Genomic DNA, 26,393 nt, shown 5'->3' on the forward strand with positions numbered 1-26,393 from the left:
TCCAGTTCACTTTCCTTATAATTTTAATTAGAAAAATTCTATTCCTAAACCTCATACACCACACACCATCTTTTTTATGATTTTTTTAATTTTATTTTCTTATCAAATGTGTGGTATATGGATTATGAGTAGAATAATTCAATTATTTTAAGAATAATAAAATCAAAAAAAACTTTAAAAAAATTTAAAAAAAATAAAAAATTTTTAGTATGTGGTGTATGGGCTTATGAATAGCAATGCACTTTTAATTATTAAGTCTCGTTGACTTCGGCTACTTTTAATTTTACAAGATGATATAAAATGAGATGAATTAAAAATTAAATTAAAAAATTAAATAAAATATTATTAAAATATTTTTTTAATGTTATTTTTATTTTAAAATTAAAAAAAATTAAATTATTTATTTTATTTTATGTAAAAATTTAAAAAAATTATAATAATTAAATAAGATGAAATGAATTGAGAATAATTATAAAAATAAACTGGTCCTAAATCTCTCCAGCTTAGACTTCGTCATGACCATCCCGAAATGATGATAATATAAAATTTGCTTCCAAAATCTTTGGCACTTAATTGTGCGGTTTGCCCAAACATATATTCATCTTTTTGACCAAATTTCTCCAATTCAAAACAGCCACTGACCTGCTTTTCGTTTCTCTTCATTTTTCTCCAAGCTAGCCCACTAAAATTCAATATTAATTCTTTCCCTCAGTTTTATATATATCCACATGCAACCACATCCTATTCATTCCACACAACATTTCATTCCCTCCAATACCATGGATTTGCCAGTTTTGTTCCTTCTATTATCTTTGTCATTTTCTTTCCCACTTTCATCTTTAAGCCTGGATACCATTCATGAAGGCACATCCCTCTCAATTGAGAAATCGGAAGACATTCTGATATCACCTGATGGAGTTTTCTCTGCTGGCTTTTATTCCGTAGGTGATAATGCCTATTGCTATGCCATATGGTTCAATAAGCCATCCCACGGCAAGATTCAGACCGTAATCTGGATGGCAAACCGTGATCACCCCGTTAATGGAAGGAGCTCCAAGCTCTCTCTCCTCAAAACTGGTAATCTTATCTTATCCGACGCTGGAAAGTTCACAGTTTGGGCAACAAACACTCAGTCACTCTCCTCTGTACACTTATATCTCTACAACACCGGTAACCTTGTCCTACAGAACATGGAAGGTCTTACTTTGTGGGAAAGCTTTGATTTCCCAACAGACACCCTTCTTCCCCAGCAACTACTCACTAGAAACACAAGGCTCGTCTCCTCCAGAAGCCAGACCAACTACTCCTCTGGTTTTTACAAGCTCTTTTTCGATAACAACAACCTCCTCCGCCTTCTGTATGACAGTCTTGAGGATTCCAGCCTATACTGGCCAGACCCGTGGATCGTAAGGTACACGGACAACAACAGTCGGATTGCAGTGCTTGATACGTTCGGGAACTTCAGTTCTTCTGATGATTTTACTTTCATGGCAGCCGACTATGGGCCGAAGCTTCACAGAAGACTAAGAATTGATTATGATGGTGATGTTCGATTGTACAGTTGGGACGAAGAGGGGCAGACGTGGCTTGTGTCTTGGCAAGCCATACAGAGCCCTTGCAAGATTTATGGTATTTGCGGGGCAAACAGCTTTTGCAGCTATATTGTTGGTTCTGATAGGAAATGTTCATGCCTCCCAGGATATAAGATGAAAAATCTAACAGACTGGTCTGACGGGTGCGAACCCGAGTTTCATCTTTCTTGCAATGGAAATGAGTCTGGCTTCCTGATGTTACCCCGTGTTCAATTCATTGGCTATGATTATGAGAAGTGGTCCAATTCCACATTTGATGAATGTAAAAATTTATGTTTGCAACGGTGTGACTGCAAAGCGTTCCATCACACCTTCTTCCGAGAAGATCGTTATTCAAGTTGCTACGCCAAGATGCGGTTGCGTAATGGATATCGTTCCCCGGATTTCCAAGGTGGCCTCTATTTAAGACTGCCTGAAAGCAATCTCTTCTCCTACGCAAATTCTGTACAAGATTTCACACTCGTTTGCTCAAGTAACAGAACGCGGAATAAGAGAAGCCAGCCGGAAAATGGGATAGTAAAATTCATGCTTTGGTTTGCGTGTGGAGTTGGAGGACTTGAAATCATCTGTATCTTTTTGATTTGGTGTCTCTTGAGTAGAACCCAGCAAGCTTCTAGTGTAGACAAACAGGGCTATCTTGTTGCTGTCACTGGGTTCAGAAGATTTACCTATGCTGAGCTCAAGAAGGCGACAAAAGATTTTAACGAGGAGATTGGAAGAGGTGCAGGAGGAATTGTGTACAAAGGGGTATTGCCTGACAATCGAGTTGCAGCAATCAAGTGTATCAATGAATCTAACCAAGGAGAAGGTGAATTTCTAGCTGAAGTAAGCATCATCGGGAGGATTAACCACATCAACTTAATTGAGATGTGGGGGTACTGCACAGAGGGAAAGCATAGACTTTTGGTGTACGAGTACATGGAAAATGGTACTTTAGCCCAAAACCTCTCATCCCATGCACTTGATTGGAAGAAAAGGTTTGACATTGCCTTAGGCACAGCAAAAGGCCTAGCTTATCTGCATGAAGAGTGCTTGGAGTGGGTTTTACACTGTGATGTAAAGCCACATAACATACTCCTAGACTCTAACTATCAACCAAAGGTGGCAGATTTTGGGTTGTCTAAGTTACAAAATAGAAACCTCGAGAAGGCAAGCTTCTCAAGAATAAGAGGAACCCGAGGGTACATGGCTCCAGAGTGGGTTTTCAATCTTCCTATCACCTCCAAAGTGGATGTTTATAGCTACGGAATTGTTGTATTGGAGATGGTGACGGGAAAGGGACCAACAAAGGGTGTCCATGCTATAGATAGTGGAGGGGAGACAGAACCCAAAAGGTTGGTTGCTTGGGTGAGGGAAAAAAGGAATGAAGCGGCTGCAATGACTTCCTGGCTTGAGGAAATCGTTGACCCAATACTGGAAAGCAGTTACGAAAAGGGTAAGATGGAAACTCTGATAACAGTTGCTTTGCAATGTGTAGAGGAAGAGAAAGATGCAAGACCCAGCATGGGCCAAGTAGCTGAGATGCTTTTACGCCAAGAAGATGATAGTCACAGTGATGATCACGGTATTAATCTCTAATTGGGAATGGTACCCATTTTCAACCGTAACAAATAGTTATTTTCATCATAAATAATTGATCATGAATAAGCGTTTTTCTTGTAGTAATGAAGTTGTGTACTTGTAAGCGTGGTTGTGAGTACATCATCCAACAAAGGGTCAAACTGAGTCTATTGATCCTAATGGTTGTGCATGATGTGTGTTAATTTCTTTTATTCTCTCCTTGTTTTTGTGTTGAGTGATTTTTAGGTTATGTGAAATTGTCATGTATTTGGCAAGTGTCTAACTTTGCATTATGAAGTGAATTAGGCTTTTGTATCTTTCTTTTCATTTTTTATGTCTTTACATACTGTTAATTGATTTGGCCGCCTCTAGATTGTAGTGAGTTCAATAAGCTTAGTAAAATGGCAGCTTGGACCATTAGGACTTTGCTCATGCTTAACCAGACGTGCATTAACTTCCAAGGATCACAAGCAAGGGATACCTCTGCAAATCCGAAGAACACTTTTTTCCTTAATATAAAATAAACTTGCCATAAAATCTGGGCATATTACCGCGAGAGGCATTGGTGGGTATTATTAGTATTATCCACTAGAACATTTGGTGGAAAAAAGCTTCTTCTGGCAAAAAAAAAAAATGTATTTGCCACGAGTTGTTTTTGCACCAAATGCTAAAAGAATTCAGAAAGAGAAATAAAAATTGTAAAAGCAAAATAGTAAGAGAATGAGCCGAAAATGATCATAAAAAATTGTCTAACATAAGCTAAAAAATCACAATATATTCCTCTATTTATCCACACAAACACAAAAGGAACAAGCAAGAGTTCACACAATACATTCAATGTACAAAATATGTCCAGCCACTATACAACCATACAGTGGTCCTTCAAGCTTGAGGCATATATACCCAATACATTTAATATATACAAATTTGTCTATTAAACCAACATCATCATCATACTTTACAAACTCACTACAACTCTATCACTTAATCCCAACACTTTAAAACAATTCATCTTCATCCCAGGTCCATTCCGTGATCAAACATCAACACAAGTGAAGCCACTACATTCCATCCACGCCATTGCAATCCAAATAGGCTATCGCCCAACCAACAAACCACCCACTTTTGAACCATAAAGTAATGCACAGATATGATTGCTTCTAATCAGTACAACCAAATTAAGTTTCAACATGATTGACCTTTGGTGTTGTCCAATCGATTGTAAAGATGCATATTGTGAATATATCCCTTTCAATTACAAAGATGAGATTGGAATCACATATGGGGCTAGTAATTCTAATATCATACAAAAACACTAGATTATGGAGTAAACAAATTATGGATGGGAACGATGTGGATAATTAGTCATGATATAAAATGGAAAAGACTGGAGTATGGAGCTTTTATGGAAAGATGTGACTTGATAAGGATTAATGCTAAGTCTGCCTATATATGTGTCTTTCCAACATATTCATATATTCATTCCACACCCTAATGCTAAGTCTGGTACCAGGTGTTTTTAATCCAAACATATTCATTCTACCCCCTAGCATATCAAGCTATTTACACATGATGACCAAACTATAATACCTGAAGCACATGTAAATTTATATAGAAGGAACCTTGTGATATTCAAGAGTATCCCCAGCAACCTTTCGAACATTGACCATGAAAAGGGATGGTGCAACTTCAAAAACCTATACACAAAGTCAAGGCATTGCTACCAAAAACGAGAAAAGGGTAATGCAGATTTAAGACAGAAAAAATCAACAAAATATTCCAGTAAGCAGTATATACTGATTGCAATGCAGTTTGAACATGTGCATTTTCAAGTGGCGTTTATTAGAAGAGTTTAAAGCGTGAGACATATATGATCATACAATAACCAGAGTCAAAGGAACGTGACAATTACTTGTGAAAAGTTTTATGAAAAGCAAGAAGAAAGTATTTTGAGAAAATGCTGCTTAGGATGACCTGATAGAAATGGTAGCATAGAGGTAGATGCAATGAAGGTGCCTTTTAGAAAAGAATGCCTATATAAATATAGTCCTTTTTTTTTATTTAAAAGAAATCCCTAAGATAATATATCTTACCCTGATCAGTTTACAACCCATTGAAACCAAATTATTATATAACAAACAAACAAAAAACAGAAAACCATTATCGTTCTACTTCATAGACTCATAGTATTCTAAAATTAAACCATCCCTCGTATCATAATTGCAAATTCTGGACAATAAGCACATCAGACGACAAAGTTTCGACTAGAGTCCAAGAGTATAAAAGGGCTATGAGTAAATTAGCTACAATTAGCTCAGTAAAATACAGAGGAAGCAGTTTGCACTTCTTGGCAAAAGTATATGGTCAGATGAGAAATCAGTTACACTTGCTCTTAAGATTTCAACACACTGGCATCAAAGAATCTATGGATTGTGGAATAGTAGAATTAGAAAACTAGTCAAAGACTTGTATTTTAAACATATGGTTGCGTAGAACCTGGAATGATAACCCTACCTGCCTCCTGTCAAACAATGCAGATAAATTCAAGCCCTGCGATAGTGTAATCATCTCGAATGCATTCATTATCAAAGGACCCCCATAGTTTTCTGACTGCTCAGCAACATAGTTTTCCTGTCATATACAAATGATTGTAGAAAGAGAAAGTGCATAATGGTCTCTAAAGGCCCAAATTTAAAGTTTAATGCACTAAAGTTAAGTAACCTACTATACCAGTTTTAATAGTGAAACAATGAAAACAGAGAACTCCCTTAACATGCACTAGAAAATTTCTTCTTTAAAAGGAAAGAATGGACAACCTCAATATCATCAAAAACTGCACAAACATCATCCAAATTCACTTCCGCATCTTCTCTATGCTTCACAGGAACATAGTTTTTCTGAAACCTTGGAACCTTTTTTATTCCTTCAATCTGAATGCGCTGCATCAAACAGAAACTAATTACAGAACATATAGGAGTCCTTAGGCTTGCAGCAGCAGCATACAGAAATTTTACTTCATTGGAGATAGAAATTGAACAAAAGATCCCAATACATCCTAATGAACGCTAATTGCCTTGCCATGATATCCTTGACCAGTTTGAGTACGTTGGATATATTTTTAGCATCTGGCTAAACTCGAAGAGAAAAGAAAAAGATAAAAACTGTGATAAAAATATTTTCTTTCATTCACCAGCATAAATTACGTGTTTCTTATCAGTAGGCAACAACCGAAGGTAATGTCTTAAAACCATACTACCACTCATAATTTTATTATAATAATTTATTACCTTGCCCATAAAAAGAAAATACTACAAGTCAATTTGTAGCTCTGTTGGTAACTGTTGCAAATCAAGAAAAGCTCGGCCTGGGTAGCGTTGAGAGTATAGAGAAGCAGAGAAGATGTTTTTGAATGTAATAGCTCACCCTTTTCTTATTTCCAATGCAGGTATATATACAAGTTGAAAGACATGAGTTAAGCCTGAAAATAAGGCTGTCCTATAACTGCCTAATAGATATACATTAACATCTATGAGCTATACAGATTACACACAAGAATTTAAAAATGCAGAATCAGATTTTCAAGATTGAGGAGCTTGATCTGCTGTGCTGGATTGCGTCAGTTTTGGAGAAATAATAGCTTTCCTTATATGCCCCCGCAAGATGGAGGTGCCATCAGTAACTCCAATCTTGGACCTTAAAGTTTGGAATTTTTGTCTTGACAGAGGCTTTGTGAGCAGATCTGCCAGATGGTCTAATGTGTGAACATGATTGACAGTTATACGTCCCTTCTTCACAAGATCACGAACAAATAAGAGATCAATTTCAATATGCTTCATGCGTGTATGTTGAACTGGATTTATACTGAACTGAGTGGCTCCAATATTGTCGCAGAAGACTTGTGGGGTTTGCATGAGTTTTATTCCAAGTTCATGAAGGAGAGAATGAAGCCAAACTGTTTCAGAGGTTGTTGCGGCTAAGGCACGAAATTCAATTTCTGTGGAGGACCTTGAGACAGCTTTTTGTTTGCGAGCAGACCATGAAATTGGGTTTGAGCCAAGGAATGTGATGAAGGCTGTTGTGGAGACTCTTGTATCAGTATTGGCAGCCCAGTCAGCATTGACATATGTGACTAATTTTAGGGGGCTGTGCTTCTGGATGAGTATGCCATGAAACATTGTGTTTTTGAGATATCTTAAGAGTCTTTTGACTGCAGTCCAATGAGAAGATGTCGGTTTGTGCATGAATTGTGAGAGCCTATTAACTGCGAAGGCAATGTCAGGTCTTGTGAGACATAGATATTGCATGGCACCAATGATTCTTCAATATTTAGTGCTGTCTGCAGGTTCGGATCCATCATTCAAAGTGAGATGCTTGCTTGTTGACATGGGTGTTTGAGTTTCTTTTGCTCCATCCATTGAAGTTTTTTTGAGCAAGTCTTGGATGTATTTGTGTTGCAAGATGAAGACACCTTTGGGTGTAGGAACAACTTCGATACCCAGGAAAAAATGGAGATCTCCCATATCTTTGACAGAGAACTTGTAGCGTAGGACATTGTTGGATGAATAAATGAAGAGAGATGTATCCGTAGCTGAGTGCACAAAACCAAGGCTGAGAAGTGCATCGCGGAGTGCCTTGTACCATTGTCGTGGGGCTTGTTTCGAGCCATAAATGCTTTTCTTCAATTTGCAGACAAAGTGTGGCTTGGATTTGTCTTCAAAACCTGGAGGTTGATGCATAAACACAGTTTCATCAAGGCTTCCGTGAAGGAAAGCATTGTTGATGTCGAGTTGCCTTAGTGACCACCCATTCATGACAGCAAGGGAGAGAATTAGCCTTATTGTTGCTGGTTTTACAACTGGACTGAACGTCTGGGAGTAATCAATTCCTGGTCTTTGGTGGAACCCTTTAGCAACTAGACGTGCTTTGTGCCTATTTATGGTTCCATCAGGATTTCTCTTGATTCTAAAAACAAATTTGCAGCCAACAAGATTTTGTCCTAAAGCAGGTGGGACTAGTTCCCAAGTTCCATGATTAACTAAGGCTGTAATTTCCTCAGACATGGCTGTGCGCCACAGTGGGTCCTTTAATGCTTGACTAACACAGGTGGGTTCAGCTGATTCAGGTAGAGGGTGTTTTGTGGTGGTATGAAGCTGCTTTGGACAGAAAATGTTGTTCATGGACCTTGTAGTCATACTATGAGTCCTTTGAGAAACAACTAGAGGTGGAGTGTTTACCTGAGGTGTGGAGGAGACTGCTGTGTTGTCTTGATCTAGAGGAGAAGGAGGACTCTCTTCTTGTGCTTGTGTGATGCTTGGCGCAGGTGAGGGCTGGTTGTCTGCAGGATGAATTAGTAGGAGAGTTCTAGAGGGGCAGGGAGGTGTCTCGGGTGTTATGGGCTTGTGAGCTGGCTGTATATGAGTTTCAGGATATATGGTCTCATCAAATGTGACATGTCGAGACACATATAGGCGCTGAGTAGGTATGTGATAGCAAAGGTAGGCACTTTGGGTTGTTGAGTAGCCTAAAAACACACACGGAACAGACTTTGGTTGAAGCTTGTTGTTGTTGTAAGGCTGAAGCCAAGGGAAACATAAGCAACCAAAGGATCTAAGTTTAAGATAATTTGGTGCTTCATTAAACAAGGCTTGAAAAGGGGATTTGTGGTCAAGAACAGGTGAGGGCAGCCTGTTTATTAGATATGTTGCAGTAGCACGCATAGGACCAGAATTGGGGAGAGAGACCTGCTTGAGTGAGGAGTGTTTTTCCTGTTTCAACAATGTGTCTATGCCGGCGCTCTGAAACTCTATTTTGTTGTGGAGTGAGTGGCGCTGTGGTGTAGTGGCTGATGCCGTGAAGTGTGAGAAAGGGTTGTAAGGCAATGAATTCTCCTCCATTATTAGAGTATAAGCTCTTTATTTTTGCATTGAAACGAGTTTCAATCATTTTGTGAAATTGCGGAAAAATGAGCTTAACATCAGATTTGTTTTTTTAGAGGGAAAAACCAAGCATATTTGGTGAAGTGATCAATGAGGATCACATAGTATTTGTGACCTTGTATGCTTGTTTGTGGGGATGGACCCCAAACATCCGTGTATATTAAATCAAAAGGAGATGAGCTTGTGAGGCCGTGTTTATGAAAAGGTAATCGATGAGATTTATTCATTGAACAGGAAATACAAGCATGAGAAGTAGAAGAAATTCGATCAACAGGAAGTGAAAAGGAATGGATTAGTCTTGAAACTACATTGGAGGAGGGATGGCCAAGACATTGGTGCCATCCATTTATTGAGGTGCGTTCATGGACCATAGCAATTGGTTTGACATCACTGGTTTGTGGCAGGGGCTAGACGCCATTTTCACACTTGCCTTGAAGAAGAGTCTCCTTCGTCCTCTGGTCCTTGACAAAAAAAATAGTAGGATGAAACTCAAGAAACACGTTATTGTATTTTGTAAAATGATGTACTGAGATTAGATTTTGGTTAATACTTGGAACACAAAGTGTGTCTTGAACCTGAAAATTTCTTTTGGGAAAAGGCAAAGTAAGAGAACCTGAATGAGTGATTTTCAAACCTGAACCATCTTCGATAAGCACCTCATCTGTTCCATCGTACTCTGAGTGCAACTGCAAGTTTGAAACTTGAGAGGTGATGTTATGAGAAGCTGCGGAGTTGATTAGCCACCTCTGATCTGGACTGGAATTTGTAGTTGTGCAGTTGGCCAAGGGTTTATGAGCTTGCAACTGTGGGCAATGTTTTGCAACATGACCAAGTTGTTCACAGTATTGGCACTTTGGTGTGTATCTCTGTTGTTTAGAGTTGCGGGGCTTTGACTTGGGATCATTTTTCTGGTTTAAAGAGGAGGATGACTGCTGTTTTCTTGAGAACCTGAAATCCTTACGTTGAGTGTTGTTAGCAGTAATCACCATGGATGGATTGTTGCTGTCAAGCCGCTTGAGATAGGACTCATGTCCTATGAGAAGATCATGGAGTTCTTCAAAGTATAACGATGATTCTCGTGCACGGATTGGTGCAACAATTTCTTTGTACTCATGACCGAGACCATTGAGAACATATAATGTGATATCATCGGCAGAGAGAGGAGCATCAATGAGATCCAATTCATCTGCAGTAGTTTTTACAGAATGTAGGAATTCTGTAACTGTGCGGGAACCACGCTGAATGAGAGTGTGATCCTCCTTGAGTTGCATGACTCGTGTTCTGGATCGACTGGCATATAGCTTGGTCAGTTTGCTCCAGGCTTGAGAGGATGTTTTCGAGGCTGCTATGAAGGGTATCACAGCATCTGTCACCGAAGTGAGAATTACATTCAGGATTAGTTTATCCTGTCTAAACCACTGAGTATAAGCGGCAGTAATTGTTGCATCAGTGGTCGTGGATGAGGGTTGTGGTGGGCATGGGATTGTTCCATCAACATAGCCATATAGATTATAGCCAAGAAGAAGGGACTCAAATTGCGCATGCCAAGAGGGATAATTTGTGGGGGTGAGTCTAGTCGTAATCTGCTGATTAGCGTTGATGGCTACGGGAGAAATAGTAGAGTTTGCCATGTGCGGAAGATGAAATAAAAGGATTAGAATTTTACTCGTTGGAGAGAGGGTAGTCTGATACCATATAGAGAAGCAGAGAAGATGTTTTTGAATGTAATAGCTAACCCTTTTCTTATTTCCAATACAGGTATATATACAAGTTGAAAGACATGAGTTAAGCCTGAAAATAAGGCTGTCCTATAACTGCCTAATAGATATACATTAACATTTATGAGCTATACAGATTACACACAAGAATTTGAAAATGCAGAATCAGATTTTCAAGATTGAGGAGCTTGATCTGCTGTGCTGGATTGCGTCAGTTTTGGAGAAATAACAGCTTTCCTTATAGAGAGCGCTGGCCTGAGAGTAGAGCTGCTCGGCCAGCTCGAAGTGGTCGTCATTGAACGCTTCCCTCGCCTTGGTTTCGAGATTGGACTCCATGGATGGTGACACAGTGAGAGATAGAGAGAGCTAAAGAGATTATTAGATTTGGGGAAGGGAGGAGGGAGAAAAGAGAGGAGAGATGAGATGGAAGAGCGGGAAGAAATAAGGGGGAAAACGCCGGTTTTAATTTTATTATCTTTCTGTGGCGGGTTGTTCTCGCCGCAAAATCTAATCACTTCACCGCAACAATTAATACCATACAATTATTTTACAATTTATTTCACAATCAACAAATTCCATAATGTCACTTTAATAAAATGAAAATTTAATTATATAAAACTGGCATTCATTTAATATAAAGATAAAATAATTATAAAACAGTTGTAACTTAATCAGTTTCCTATACTGATAATTTCACAATCCCCATTATAAGTACTTCCACCCAATCACTATTCGCTTTAAATAGTACAATTAAGACTTTGTATTAATTATTGATGATGGCAATTAGGCCACATTTTTGTAATTTTGGTCAACAACAAAGACAACGAAGTTTGGTACTTTTTCAGTGTTTGGATTATGACAAAAAGAATAATAGAATAATACTATTCTTGTAATAATACTATTAATATTAATTATAAAAAGAATTATTGTCTCCTTATCAATAAGCATTTTTATTTAGACCAATTCAAGTAGTGCTCAACTAACAGAAGACATACTTTCTCGACGATGTTAAGAAAATCAGGGTCCGTATTAATATATTTCTTTTTTAAAGAGCTGGTATCCACATATCCAATAGTAGCCCCATCTTAAGTTTATTAATAAGCCCTCACTTGTGGCAGAGGAATACCATAGTTACAAGCCAAGCATTTGAGAGATTACAGGTAAGAACAATAAAGTTCTCTCAAATACAAACCAACAAAAGCAAAACACGAAAAAATAAAGCTCCAAAAAGTCTAAACAAGCCTATCAGAAGAAACACAGGTAAATCTAACAGGCCTAAAAAATTATAAACGAATGGCGGGAAGACCCACCTTATCTACCCGAACAATACCTTTTAAAAACGAAGGAATTTGTTGGCTCGCCTCATAAATAATATTTCTTCCCAATTCTCCTTGCTTAGCCAGAAAATCTGCAGCTTGATTCGCTTCCCGAAATTGATGGATCACTATAACATTAAGTCCCTCCATATTTGAGATTAACTCATCCCAAAAATCACATAAGTACCACAGAGAACATCTCCCTGACTAGAACCACTCCACTACAACTTTAGAGTCACTTTCAATAATGATATCGACATATTGCAGCCTTTTCACAACTTCACTCCCTCCAAAAGAGCCTTCAGTTCTGCCTCATTACTAGTACCAAAACCAAAGTGGCGTGCAAAAGCCCCTTTGAAATTGCCCCTATCATCTCTTATGATGCCACCACCCCCTAAACTTCCGGGATTTCCACGACAACTACCCTCACAATTCAACTTGATCCAACCCTTCGGAGGCTTCAGCCAATTGACTAATTTTTGTTTTGTTGCTGACATGGCCTGCCTATCCAACCTAAACTCATCCAATAAGAGAAGGACTTGTTGAGATAGAGGCTGAGAATAATTGATTCTATCTGTAAGCGCTTTGATCCGAAATCTCACCGTTTGTGAAACTTGTTCGGCACTATGGCTCTACTTTTAAAATACCTCCCAAGTGCAGAAGGTGTCTTACTTGTGTATAATGATAGTCCCAAGGTCGATTTCACAGGGATTAAGGTAGATTCAGTGCTATGCAATTGTTTATTGGAATAACAGGAAGCAAGAAGGTGAGATATGAGATGTGCAACTATCTTACGGTCACTGGGCAGCTTTGTAAGCCAAATTGTTCATACCAGAAGACTCAAGGGGTTGAAAACAATTTTTGCTTCTTTTCTAAGATTCCTAGATACGAATGAGATGGATTTGCAACCCTTAAGCATCCACTGTGCCTTCAATCAACGATGGATCAAAAAAGACACAGAGAAACCCTAATCCCAGTTTCTATAAGAATGATAGAGATTCATGTAGAATACAAATTAAAAGTAGGAAGAAATCAAAACTCCCACTTAAAACCCTACTGCCTAAAGGTTCCCCTTGACCTAGGTCACGAAATTACTCTTCTATCCAGTATGAAAACAAGCTATTAAGCAAATAAAAAGACTGATCCATAATCCAGAGAAAGGAAAAACAAAAACCCTAGAATTAGAAGCTGAAATTTTAAAGTGATTTTTGGACTCTGCCAAAAATCCCAACATCCCCTTCTCGCACGTCCCTTGGTCCCTGTTAAGCTCTCCTTCCTCATCCTCTCCAGTGCTCTTACTGGTTTCTCTCTCCAATTCCATGCCGTTCTAAGGTGCGAAGCCTGAGATGCATAGCAACAAGGGTTACGAGCTTGAGAGGATTCCTTCTTCTATTTTTTCTCTAAGTGTCGAGTGAGTGTGTGAGGTAAGTGGTCAGATATTGATTTTTGCACATGTATTTTCCATTTGGACCTTGTGGTGCCTTTGTTGTAAAATTATTGTGTAAATAAGCATATGTGCTCATTTTCAGACGAAAACCCTTGATTTTCATGCTTAATTTTCATATTATTTCCACTTAATCACACTATCTTTTACCCTTTCCATTCTCATTCTCACCTTGCAACGTCTTCTCCAGAGACTCCAAACAATCAGGTAAGGAATAATACCAGTGAGAAAGCCTTTTGGCGTTGCCTTTTTTGCACGAATTAACCATGCCGAGAGCCGAGCTTTCAATGATCTCTGCCGCATACAAGGAACTCCTAGAATAGCACTTGTTCGAGTCCATACCTCCTCAACTAATTGACTCGAAGATAATACATGGTCAATAGTTTCTTGATCAATCACAAGCCAAAGCCAAAGACACTCCTTTCTCTTTGGCACCCTTTCATCCACACTAAGCCCGTTAAACCAAGCTTTCCATATACAAGGAGACACCCTCTTTGGTAATGTACCATTCCATACCCAATCATGCGAAGGTAACAAATCACCCTTGTTCCGAATTATCTCCCAGGCCATGACTATTGTAAATTTCCCATCTATAGTTGGTTTCCAAACCCATATATCCGACCCTTCCCGAATGCGTAACCTGGACTGAATAATTTCTACTGTAGTTGTCTCTCCCCACAAGTTCTTTTAACCGATCAACATTCCAAAAATTATTATCCCAACAATCTCTGATACCCAAATTAGTGTTATGAAAATCCGTAGCTCACATAGATAAAGGGCCGGAGGCCAACCATTGATCATACCAGAAGGAGGAATTGCACACACACACACACACACACAAACAATAACTCTGATATTATCCATGACCTCCAGTAAATTAGAGATGATGGACTTCCAAAATCTAGAACCTTGTGGTTTTCCAACATGCCTCATAACATGGCCATTTCTCACATATTTAGCTTTAAAAAATTCAGCCCACAAACTATTTGTAGTTAGAAGCCCAAAAGCAAATTTCATATGTAAGGATCGTTGATCTCTTAGACCCAAGCCCCCCTCTTTAGTGGGTTTACAAACCTTCGGCCAGGATCGCTAGTGCACCTTCCTCTTTCCATCAGCTTCACCCCATAGAAAATTCGCCATTATGGAATTAATATGAGATATAATCATCATCGAAATGTTCAATACTGATAATAAGTGAATGGGCATGCTAGATAGGACATGTCTCAATAATATTAAATAACTGCCTTGCGAGAGTAGTTTGAACTTCCATCCTGTAAACTTTTTCCCGATTTTTTCAACCAAAGGTTCCATTATACGAGACATCAACCTTCCCATTAACAAAGATGCACCCAAGTACATACCGTAAATGTACCTTCCATGAACCCCATAATCCTTAACAAACCAAGCTTACATGGAGTATTGATCAGAGTAGACATGGAAAGAGCCGACTTCTCTTTACTAATTCTCTACCCCGACCATTTTTCATAGGTAGCCAGAGTGTCCACCAGGTTTTTAATGGATTTTTTCCTTCCATTAGCAAAAATCAATAGATCATTAGCATATAATAAGTGTGAAACTAAAAGAGCCCCAATAGGGTGTGAAAAAGTCCCAATCCGACCTATGGCAAAATTCTTCTTAAGAAGTCTAGTGAGGACTTCCTCCATAATAAACAAATAAGGTGAAGGCGGATCCCTTGCCTTAATCCCCGAGACGCTTGGAAATAGCCTTTATAAGTCTCATTCATCATCATTGAAAACCACGGGGACTTCACACAAACTTCAATGAGCTTACAAAAATCATTAGAGAAGCCGAAGGCTTGCAACACCTCCAAAAGAAATCTCCAATCAACTATATCATATGCTTTGGCCATGTCGATTTTCAACATCACATTTCCTCCCACATTTCTTTTATTTAGAGACTGGAGCATTTCCTGTGCAAGCGAAATATTTTAAAAAATACTACATCCTGGAACAAAAGTACCTTGTTCATGAGAGACGAACTTATAAATAACTCGAGTGAACCGACTTACAATGATTTTGGAAAAAAATCTTATAAGCCATTGAGCAAAAACTGATGTGTCTAAATTTATCAAAACTCGAGGGATCAGACACCTTCGGGATTAATACAATAAAAGAGGAAGAATAGAACCTGGGAAGTGTTTAACCACTGAAAAAATCTCTAGCTGCCTCCACCACATCTTCTTTGACAATATCCTAGCAAGTCATAAAAAAATCCGAACCAAAGCCATCAGGACCCGGGTTGCTTAGTTTAGGAATAGAAAAAACAGCATCTTTGATTTCTTCTTCTAACGGCTCATTGCATAGCATCACATTATCCTCCTCCGAAATAACTCGATCGAGAGTATCTGATAGATCACATCTCTCTACATCATTCGGCTCTGTTAGAAAACCCCTATAGAAATCTAAAGCTACCTCATGGATTTCTTCAGCATTATTCAGAACTCGACCATCCGAGAGCACCATCTTAGAGATGTGACTCCTCTTCCGTCTCTGATTAATAACATAATGGAAAATCTTGATATTTTGGTCACCTTCTGTCATCCATTTTTCTTAGCAATTTGACCCAGCCGTATAGCTTCTGTTTTTTTCCCAAGCTTCAAGTTCAATTTTCATAGCCAGATAATCATCTTCAGTCTCCTCTGAATACTCAGTTTGCAAATTATTATCTAGATATTCCTGTCTTTCTTCAGTACTTGAATGTTCTCTTGTACTCTGCCAAAAACATTTTTATTCCAACCCCTCAAAGCTAATTTAGTACATTTCAGTCGAATAGCAAGTTTCAATAGGTCATGAGCTGAATCTGGTTGGTTCCAAGCCTCCTTCACACAAGACAAAAAATTATCATGCGAACACCACATATTCATAAACTGAAAAGGGGCCATTCCATAAGAAGAAAAAGGTGTCTCCAGATATAATAACATAGGGCGATGATCAGACAATTTTTTGTTCCAAAAATCAACCTTCGCCATCATAAAGTGAGTGGAAAAAGAATTATTGATAACCACTCTATCTAATTTAGCCCAACTTCTCGACGCTCCTACATGTCCATTACACCCTGACATGGAATGACCACTACTAGTGGTTTCAAGTAAGCCACAACAGTCTAGACAATCATTAAATTCGATCATAGAAATCAAAGGTTGTGGGCTTCCACCAATCCTTTCTGAATCCGAGCAAATAGCATTAAAATCACCCATGACCACCCAAGGATGATCAATCATATGCCTCTTCCAATTCTTTCCAAAGCTCTCTTCTTTTAGCATAAGGACATTTAGCATAAACCAAAGTAACAAGAATACGTTGGTTAGCCAAAACATACAAACCGGAAACAGATTGAGGGGTGCAAAATAGTACCTCAAAAGCATCTTGCTCCTTCCAAAATGTCCATAATTTACCACCTTCACCCTCATTCAACTTGAAAAAATGAAAATTCAAAAAATTCCCAAGATTCATCATACTCTGTCCTCTAACAAATGGTTCAGCAATCGCCATAAGAGCAACCTTATTCCTGTTTCGCAACAATTTCAACCTTTTCCTAGATCGTCCCAACCCTCGGACATTCTAGTAAAAAATTGTATCAATCATAAATTCAATTTTTTAGATCGGGTATGAGCTCGTTGGGACTTCCTCACCATCTTGTCATCCTTTAATTTTTCTATTTCGGCAACCATGCAAGCATCTCCTTCTGATTCATAAACTTTATCTATGCCCATAACCAAGGATATTTCACCTTCTTCCCTAGCCAAGGAGTAACCCACATCTAAATGTTTTTGGCAATGTTCAAAGCCCAGCCCTCTGTTCATCCCTGGAGTAGTCAGTTCATTGGGACATTCCTCTGTTTGCAACATGTGAGTAACATCAATTAATTTATCATAATTCCCCTAGTTTTCTTCTTCTTCATCATGCCAAACCTCCTCACACTCTTCATTACTAGTCTCATATTGACTTCCATCATCACTATTGTCTTCCTGAACATGATTTCCTACATATGAGCCTATTTTCTGATCCTTATTTTCGGCTTCAATCTGATCAATACCCGTAGTTATCAATTTTACAGCAAGATTTTCATCAACCTGGTATCCTCCCCCTGAATTCTGAACATTAGTTTGGGGTTTCTCGGCATCATTGTTTTTAATTCTCTTATTATACTCAGTACAATTCTCCACTACTTTATCTTGTTCCTCTGCTATAACTCACCACAGGTCGTTTTCCTTTATCCACTGCATTCCACTTCCCAACAACCACTTCTTCTTTATTACCAGAAGTTTCCCCCACAACCTTATTTGATTTAAACTGCCAAATGCGTTTCTCCTTCTATTTCCCCTCTTCCTTGTATTTGTCATAAATTCTACAAACCGCCGAAGTATGTCCTTGGCGAAAACATGTCGAGCAATAAAAACCCAGTTTTTCGCGTGTAGCCTCTTGTCAAATGCATTTCGTGGGAGAGACAACAATGAGAAATTTTTGCACCAAATCTGCCATCAAATCAACCTCCACACAAATCCTTGCCCCTGTTGCTCAAGTCTGGTGAAGAGTCGCATTGTCTGTCCCAAGATAACGACCAAATTGAGTGGCAATAATTTCTCTCTTCTAATGCACCTAGTGGGGATGACAACCATTTTTATTTTTTATAGTTGGGGATGACAAGCATTGAAATAGGACAATCAGACCTGATCTATTCTTTATTTATAGAAGTCTAAGTTTTTTTTTATAAGAAAATTGCATTAAATTAGAAGCAGATTTACAATATGAGTCGATGAGGATATCATTATAGTGCTTGTAGCGACTAAAAGAAAAAGAAATGCAATTGACCAATTGTCCAGGCCCTTGTTCTTTTACCAATTAGGAGGTGACTGCGTTAAGCAGTTTGATGTCATCTAACAAGTAGACTGAATGGTTTTTGTGAAAGCTCACGACCAGATCACTGCAAGGAACCATTTTGGCTTGTTTGTTGGAGATTCTCACGTCCACTATCAATATATATATATCCTTGTTCAAGGAAAGCAAGAACATATATAATCAGATATCTAGAGTTGAAACGACAAGCTCTTGGTGGATCACCTATGTCACACGACAACATACTGGCACATGGTGCTCACGCACTAGCAGTGAAGGTTGTCTTTGGAGGCCAAAGAGTCAAACGGTACGACGTGTGTACTATGCGGCAACCCTCGGCTTTGGCTGGTGCATACGACTCATATGATGCTCCATTTTGAAAGTCGTTTGGGAGTGTTGTAGATCAGTTACCTTTGAAATCTACTGTGGGGCGCGTGCATAACTTGGGCGGCCGAAAAGCGAAAAATTTGATATTTTTTACATAGAAGGAAAACAAGAGAGAGAAAATAAACAGATAGCCAAACTAGATTCCTCCCCTCCTATGAGTGTTTTCTCTTTTTTGGTAAAGAGAAAGAATAGAGTTTTCTTTTAGAGAGAGAGAGAGTGCGAAGGGATGTTTTGCCTTCCTTGTTATGGAAGTCTTAGTTTTATGTACTACTATCAAGCTACCTTTGCGAAGTAAAAAAACTTCATCTCCTAATCCTAGAAGCTCTAGGTGTGACAATGTATAATAGAGATTTTGTAGCATATGTATAATAAGCCTCAATTTAATGCTGCAAAGAAGCTTGAAGAGGGTCTATTCCTCCCTTGACAAGAGTTAGTGTTGTGCATGATTTTGCCAGTCATAGCTCAGTAGCTTCCAAAATAAGTACAATTTTTTCTTCACTTTCAAGACTCTTATTCTTTAACATATGTTTGGTTCTTTTGGTTGTAAAAAGTCATAGCCATCTTTACTTGCTTATAATGTATTTTTCCCCATCTGCAGTTAAGTTGCCAGAGTTGTTGTGCCATGCCAACATTGAAGAGTTAGGCGTCTTTTGTAGCCACCTTCTACAACCATTGCTTGGTACCTGTGAAAGGGAGGAAGGGATGGCTGGCTGCTAGGTATCATCCAATGCCAAAGTTAGAATTGATTTGTGTATCTCCAAAGAAATGGGAAGGAAGGTGAAGCAAATGTTCAAGAGTAAAACCACATTCTCGGGTTTCCAGCTCGCTTTAATTTATACCTGGTCCCTCATGGAGCCCGCCAACAGTGGTCAGAATCATTTATGCCTGAGTGGCAGGGTGCTGCATTTATTGTCGTAGCTCTTGTCAATCGTAGGGATCCAACCTTGGGATGGCTACTTCAAGCTGCATTTAATGCAACTGATCTCGTGGGAAGAAATATCATGACTTGTCTTTCTCTCATTAATGCGTTAGGACTAGAGAGAACTATCAACTAAATTCCCTCCTCTGCCTAGGCCTCTTCCTCTGTAGTTACCTGGCCCGTTCCTTTTGACGTCCTCAGATTCCACATGGAATCGGACGGACATCTGAAGCATCGGGACAAAAAATAAAAGGTTACCTGGTCTTATTCATGATAATTAAAGAGGCAATGCACTTGACATGCATATAGCAATATGCAATATTCGTAGCGGATAAATTTTTTTTTTTTAGCAATACAATGCACCAAACCAAAATATCCCAAATACTTAAACAAAATTCATACATATTGGATTACTAAACATCCATGATTACAGTACGATTCTCAAAAGGACTGTAATCTCAAAAGTGTGGGAGATTGAGTTCCATAATTACATGATTGTTAGTCAAGAAACTCGCTTAACTCTACTAATGATGCCATCATACTGTCTATAAATCTAACTATGGAGGCCATAAGCTCCGCGTCGCGTCGGCCATGCTCTGTTTCCTTTCCTGGTCCTGATACATTACCTACCATTCAGGGGGAATGGTAGTTGGGACTACCACTGTGAGATTTTAGTACAAATCTCAGCAAGTTAATAGAAGACTTCAACACAGGTTAATGATGCATGCATGTCAATAAATGCATGAATGCATAATCAAAGTCATAAGCGGACATAAAATAACTTGATGTGTAACATGGCATAATTGACATCACATAAACAGAAACGTGAACTGAACTTGAAACTTGACATGATGTGAACTTGAATTGGACTTGAAACTAAAATTGGAACAAAAACATGGATTGAACGTTAACTTGAAACATGACTGCACGTGAAATACATGAATTTGAACTGAGCATGACTGAATATGAAATACATGAACTTGAACATAGCATGAACACGAATGTGAAGATACATGAACTTGGAATCTTGTCCAATAAGCGTTATAAATAAACGTGAACATATGGGTGCGACACAATTTCCCCTTTATCCGTGTTTCCCTACCAATTACCTCATCACAATACATGTATCTGCACTAGCTGTAAGTGCGTTAACATACGTGCCAATTCACAGGTATTTGCAACTACTGTGGACACACGCAATGTACGTATCTCATGTCAAGAATCTACTCTAGCACAAGTATGTATAACATGAAATTGAAATGTGGGTGGCACCATCGGCGTTAGTGCCTGAGTTTGCTCCTATGAGCAGTTACTTAGGCCGCATTCGAAACCTGTTGATCTTTACCCTGTCAACTTAGGGAATTTCACACTAGTTTATACATTCTAGCGTGAACATAAGAGTTTCACTAGAACATTACCCCATCATAGCACTTAGGGTCGTAATAAATGAAAACAGACTTAACTCGACTTGACCGAAAGGCTATTCTCTAGATACACAAATGGTACTTAAGACAAAATGTGACATGAGATGAAAGGACAGAACTCCTGACGTAACGTGACATGACGTGAATGTGAGATAAAAGACATGACGTAATCTGAGACAGTTAGCATTTCGTAGCATGACATAACATATAACAGATAACATTTCATAACATGTAACATACAATATTTCATAATTTGGCATAACATTTAACAAATAATATTTCGTGACATGACATACATGTAATAGATAGGATTACGTGACATGATGTATATGTAATAGATAACATTACATGATAGAATAAATTGTGTGACAAATAAGTATTTTATGACAGAGTGTAATATGTAACAGACATACATGAGGTGACATGGCATAGAAGATAGCATAAATACATAAACAGTAGTTTCCTTACCCATCATACATACACAGTAATCTGATAGTAAGTTAATAGCTAACTTACATTGATTGTCACGTTAATGGCAAAAAGCATGAAACATGAGAAACTATAAGTAGGGATTCTAATTGTTAGAAGCTAATCACTAATAACCTAGAAACATGAATATATATCATAGGCACAGACACAAACCCGTACAGACAGCAATAGTCATGAAACGCTTTCAAAAGCAAATACAGGCCAATGTCCACAAAAGCCGGACTCTAGTGCACTCTTATGACCATAATAGAAATACATACATGCCATTTTGAACATAGAATATAAGTCATAGGCATAGACACAAACCTTCCAATAGACACAAACCACCAAAGGGCAATAATCACAAAATGCTAATAATTTAGGAATCCATCAAGTGCATATAACAAATTTAACAGAAACTGAAAGGCACAAGAACCTAAACTAATATAGAGCAACAAAAACACCAATGGGAAGGCAGAAGGGCTTATCTGGTAGGAGGTATGGGAGCAAGAATGTTTATGCCCAGACTTGGGAACGGAGGTGCGTGGCTTGTAGAGGTTAACATGGGTGGGTTTACCCCGTTTGGCCATCCCCAATTTATAAACCATTTTACTCTAGAACAGACAGCCGAGGTCCCCTGTGCAGATTGCAAAAATCTCCACAAAACCACACGGAGCCAGTAGGTCTTGGTGGGGGGTAGAGCATCCACGGGACAATGCATGGCCAAATATGCACAGTTGTTTAAAGATTGGAACTTTGCATGGCAAAAGGAAGGTAAAGGCAAAGATTCACATTGCGAAGTATGGAAATGGTGAAGGTGCATGTGACCTCCTTGCCGATGGACAATAATTGGACTTTATCGAAAACCTCAATCTAGAAAGTGGGTGCTTCCCAGCACATGGGGTGGGTCTGAGATGGTCTACTTTTGCATGGGTTTTATGCAGGGATGTGAATCGGGGTAGCTTTTCATTTTCGCTGGACTTTGTGCAGGGAAGGGTATAATTTTTTGTCAATGGGGAGAAAATGGCAAGTGGTGGGATGAGGGTGAAAGGCTGTATGAAATAAGGAGGAAGGGACTCATGATGAGAATGGGGCTCAAGACAATTGACACTGTATAGTTAGTGTAAGTGAAGGGTCTTCTCAATGAATAGGATTGGGAAAAGTAGAGAACTCTTGGACTGAGATCGTTTTATGTTTCACGTGTTTTTTCGATGGTCAGATCATTTGACCGTACAAGACGGTTTTAACTCATCTTATTTTAACTCAGCTCCCAAACATCTCCTTAATCTAACTGCCTTTCCTTTTTATTTTCTTTATTTTCTTCTCTCCTATTTATTTATGTGTTAATTCAGCCTTTGATCAAACCTAGCCCTATGTGCTATGAAGCCCAGCCCACAACAAGGCCCAAAGCATTAGGAGAATGACTCAATCCACCCAAAGGGAAAGGCTCAAAACTATGTTGTTTTTAGACAACCACTAATTTCTCTATTTTTTATTTTTTTTCTCCACTCTTCCTTTTCCTTCTCCCTACCCCTTCCCTGTGATGTCTTTAACACCCTCTCCTCGCCAACGATTGCCCCTCGCATCACACTAGGTCTCAGTCTCCCTCCCTCCCTCAGAGCTGTCTTCTCACTCGTGTGTAGTCCCTTCTTCCCTCCTTTCCTCTCTATCTCTCTCTAGTTGAGTTGTTCGCTACCGGTGACCGCCCCTCCATTTCCCACTCCAATCGTCCCTCTCTCTCTCTCTCTCTCTCTCTCTCTCTCTCTCTATCTCTCTCTCTCTCTCTTTGTGATACAAAATTTGAAGTCCATTTTGGGCTCAAAACCCAAACCTCAACCATTACCCCCGCCATGCTCCTCCTTGTCCAACGCCACTGCAATGGGCTCCTCCCCCTCTCGGTCTCTGTCTAGCCCCACACACCACCTTGTCCTTGTACCCTTTTCCTTTGACCCTCTCTGTCTCCACTACTTGCTGTCTCTCTCCTTGAAGCTTTTCGGTAGCCGGCCGCCACCACGAAGCCCAGCCACAAGACACATCGGCTCCCCTCCATCCTTATAAACTTGCCCCACTATTACAGTAAGCCTTAAACTCCTATGCAACCCTTGTTTGCCACATCTGAAATAGAGTAAGCCACATGCTTCCCTCACTGTTCAACCCTTACTTTGTGGCATAATTTATATCTCTTTATCTCAAGGAGTTTTATGTTTATGTAGTTGGTATGGATGTTGTTCGTGTTATGTTCGAATACATGGGCTTATTTATATTTATGTTTGTATTATTGGTTGTGATAGACTTAGAAGAAGTGGGGTGTATTTAGTGATGTGGCTGTATGCTATGAGAAGTGATGGGATTAAATGTGTAGTTTGTATTGTGGCTATATGCTATATGAAGTGATGTGGATTAATGTGCAGTTTGTGATGTGATTGTGTTAGTTTGTTGTATATTGAGTTAAATGATATATGCATTGAGTATGAGTATGTGTACGGATTCGAAGAGATTTTGATATTGTGTTATGTGAACTTAGTGTATGGTGTTTACATGGAGAACCAAGCATATTAGTAACTTTATAAATTAGATTGTGCATATGAATGCATGAAGAGGAATTTGTGAATTGGTGCTAAGTAGTCAAGTGTATAATGTATTGAAGCAACTATTCAAGTTTGGAAAACAATGTATATATGTTGATGATTGTAGTGTGGACAACTTTATACATGTAACGTATTCAACATAACAAACTAAGAAGAAGTGACTTTTCGTTTGGATTGCAATGGAGTGAGTGATATGCATTTTGACATATTTATATTATGTGCTATCTTGGTGTATTTTCATGTTATTTATGATTTCAATGGGCTGTTTAGTGAGCTGAAATTGATTCAATTTGAGGGTTGGACATAATTGTAGTTATTATTCATGTTGTATATGGATAAAGCTTGTAAAAGAAATGAGTGCTTTAAATGCATTGTATATTGATCTAATGTGATAAAAATTGTAGGGTACATGTGTAAATTTATTGGTTGCATATATTGGATAGATTTGTGTACTTTGAATGTATTATTTCTTGATGGAGCTTGTAAGAACAAGTTGCTACATAGATGGATTGTATATGGATCTTAGATGATAAAGCAGTATGATTTATGTGTATGTTTGGTGGATTGTATATGTTTGTTTGGTTTGTTTGGATTGTATTATATGTTTGTAACGTGAATAAGTGAAAGGGAACTTGAGTTGATGTGGGATTTGGATTGTGTATGTATGGAGGAAGGGTAATGTACTTGTAGTTTGGAGTTTATGGTGAAATGTGATTAATTTGTAAGCCTTGTTAAGTGACGCTTTAGAAGTTAAAGTGAAGCATGAGAGCTCACTTTATGAGTTAGAAATGTAGTTGGGCTTTTAGGTTCATAGATAGGCTTAGGATTAATTGAAAAGTTGTATGTTTCAAACATTGAATGATGACTTGTACAAGTAAAATGAAAGGAATGTATGTAGTATGGATTTGGATAATAGCATATATCTAAGTGAAGGAAGTTTAAGTAGTGGTTGTTTTATGCAAGTTTTATGATTTATTTTCTTATGTAAATGAAAAGGGAATGATGTAAGGTTATGCATGAATGTAGGTTGTTATATGACATGCACATGAATGGACTGCATGGAATGAAAATGGCATGGACTTCAGGTAAGTACTATGGTCATACTCTGCTAGATTTTCTAAATGATATTAAAATAAAAGTGAAATGTTTCTCTTTATAAAAAATGAAATGAAATGTTGTTATAAGAAAAATGTTATTTTTATGCAATGAAAGAAAAGAAAATATTTTCTTAGAAATGAAATGATGTTTTATGAAAGTATGCTAATGTAATAATACTTTAAAGTATACACATGTACTAACCATCTTTGGAAGCCCCTTTTTTTGCACTCATGAGTAGTTATATGCATGTGAAATGGATGTTATTTGTAGTACTTATTGTCTTTATGTTTTATGAAATGAAATGGTTTGATAAATGAAATGAATAAAAAGTAAAAGATAGGAAGGAATGAATGAAAGGAAAGGAAAGGAAATGAAACTTTTTAATGTATAAAGCTGCGTAACAGCTATGACTAAATGAATAAAGGTACCAATAGACTGTGCAGATTGCGATGCCAAATAAGTAGTACTAGTAGTGCACCCAGTGCTGTCTCTCGACTGAAAGAGATTCCCAACATGTGAGCATGGGAAGAATCTGAGGCTAAAAGACCGCTAACCCCAACACATGGGGGCGTGATAGTGTGTACTGGTTAATGAAAAGTGAGAAGAGTTAATGCTACAACAGTTTGGGTCTTTTGGGACTAATATTTTCTTTCCAAAATATAGGAGTTTTGTCCCAAAATGTATTTTGGAACGAAAAAATAGCATCTCAAGGTCGTCCCAACATCAATGTCCTGAAAGGTATTTTGGGGTGAAAATACCAATTTCGTCCCAAAAATATCTTTTGGGATGAAATTTTGTTGGACCGTTCGATCACATTCGATCGTGAATTTTATTCTGGGATGATTGAATTTCATCCCAGAAAGTCGTTCGAACACCCACAAAAACTGTTCCAACAGTAAATATGTTTGAACGTCTACTTCATGGGTGGTCGATCGATACCAGTTCGTTCAACCAAATAGACATGAGGAAATGTTCGAACAAAAAAATTGATGATTGAATGTAAATTATATTAATTTTTAGAATTCAATAACAGGTGAACATGTAATGAACGGAAAGAGTGAGTTGCATGTTCGAATAGTTTGTGAAG

The 26,393-nt window shown here is 38.3% G+C and overlaps 1 protein-coding gene across 1 annotated transcript; it reads left to right on the top strand.

Annotated features, from left to right (window-relative positions):
• The first annotated feature begins 722 nt into the window (after positions 1-722).
• On the top strand, positions 723-3,479 carry LOC109020103 (putative receptor protein kinase ZmPK1). The gene has a single exon (XM_019002507.2). The coding sequence runs from the start codon at positions 729-731 to the stop codon at positions 3,168-3,170; it is 2,442 nt and encodes an 813-aa protein (XP_018858052.2). The 5' UTR covers positions 723-728; the 3' UTR covers positions 3,171-3,479.
• Positions 3,480-26,393: the final 22,914 nt, after the last annotated feature.

The sequence above is a fragment of the Juglans regia genome, chromosome 6, assembly GCF_001411555.2.
Source record: "Juglans regia cultivar Chandler chromosome 6, Walnut 2.0, whole genome shotgun sequence".
Taxonomy (NCBI): Eukaryota; Viridiplantae; Streptophyta; class Magnoliopsida; order Fagales; family Juglandaceae; genus Juglans; species Juglans regia.

What these genes read in the sequence shown, in the direction of transcription:
- LOC109020103 (XM_019002507.2), top strand. Translation starts at nt 729, where the DNA reads ATGCAACCACATCCTATTCATTCCACACAACATTTCATTCCCTCCAAT.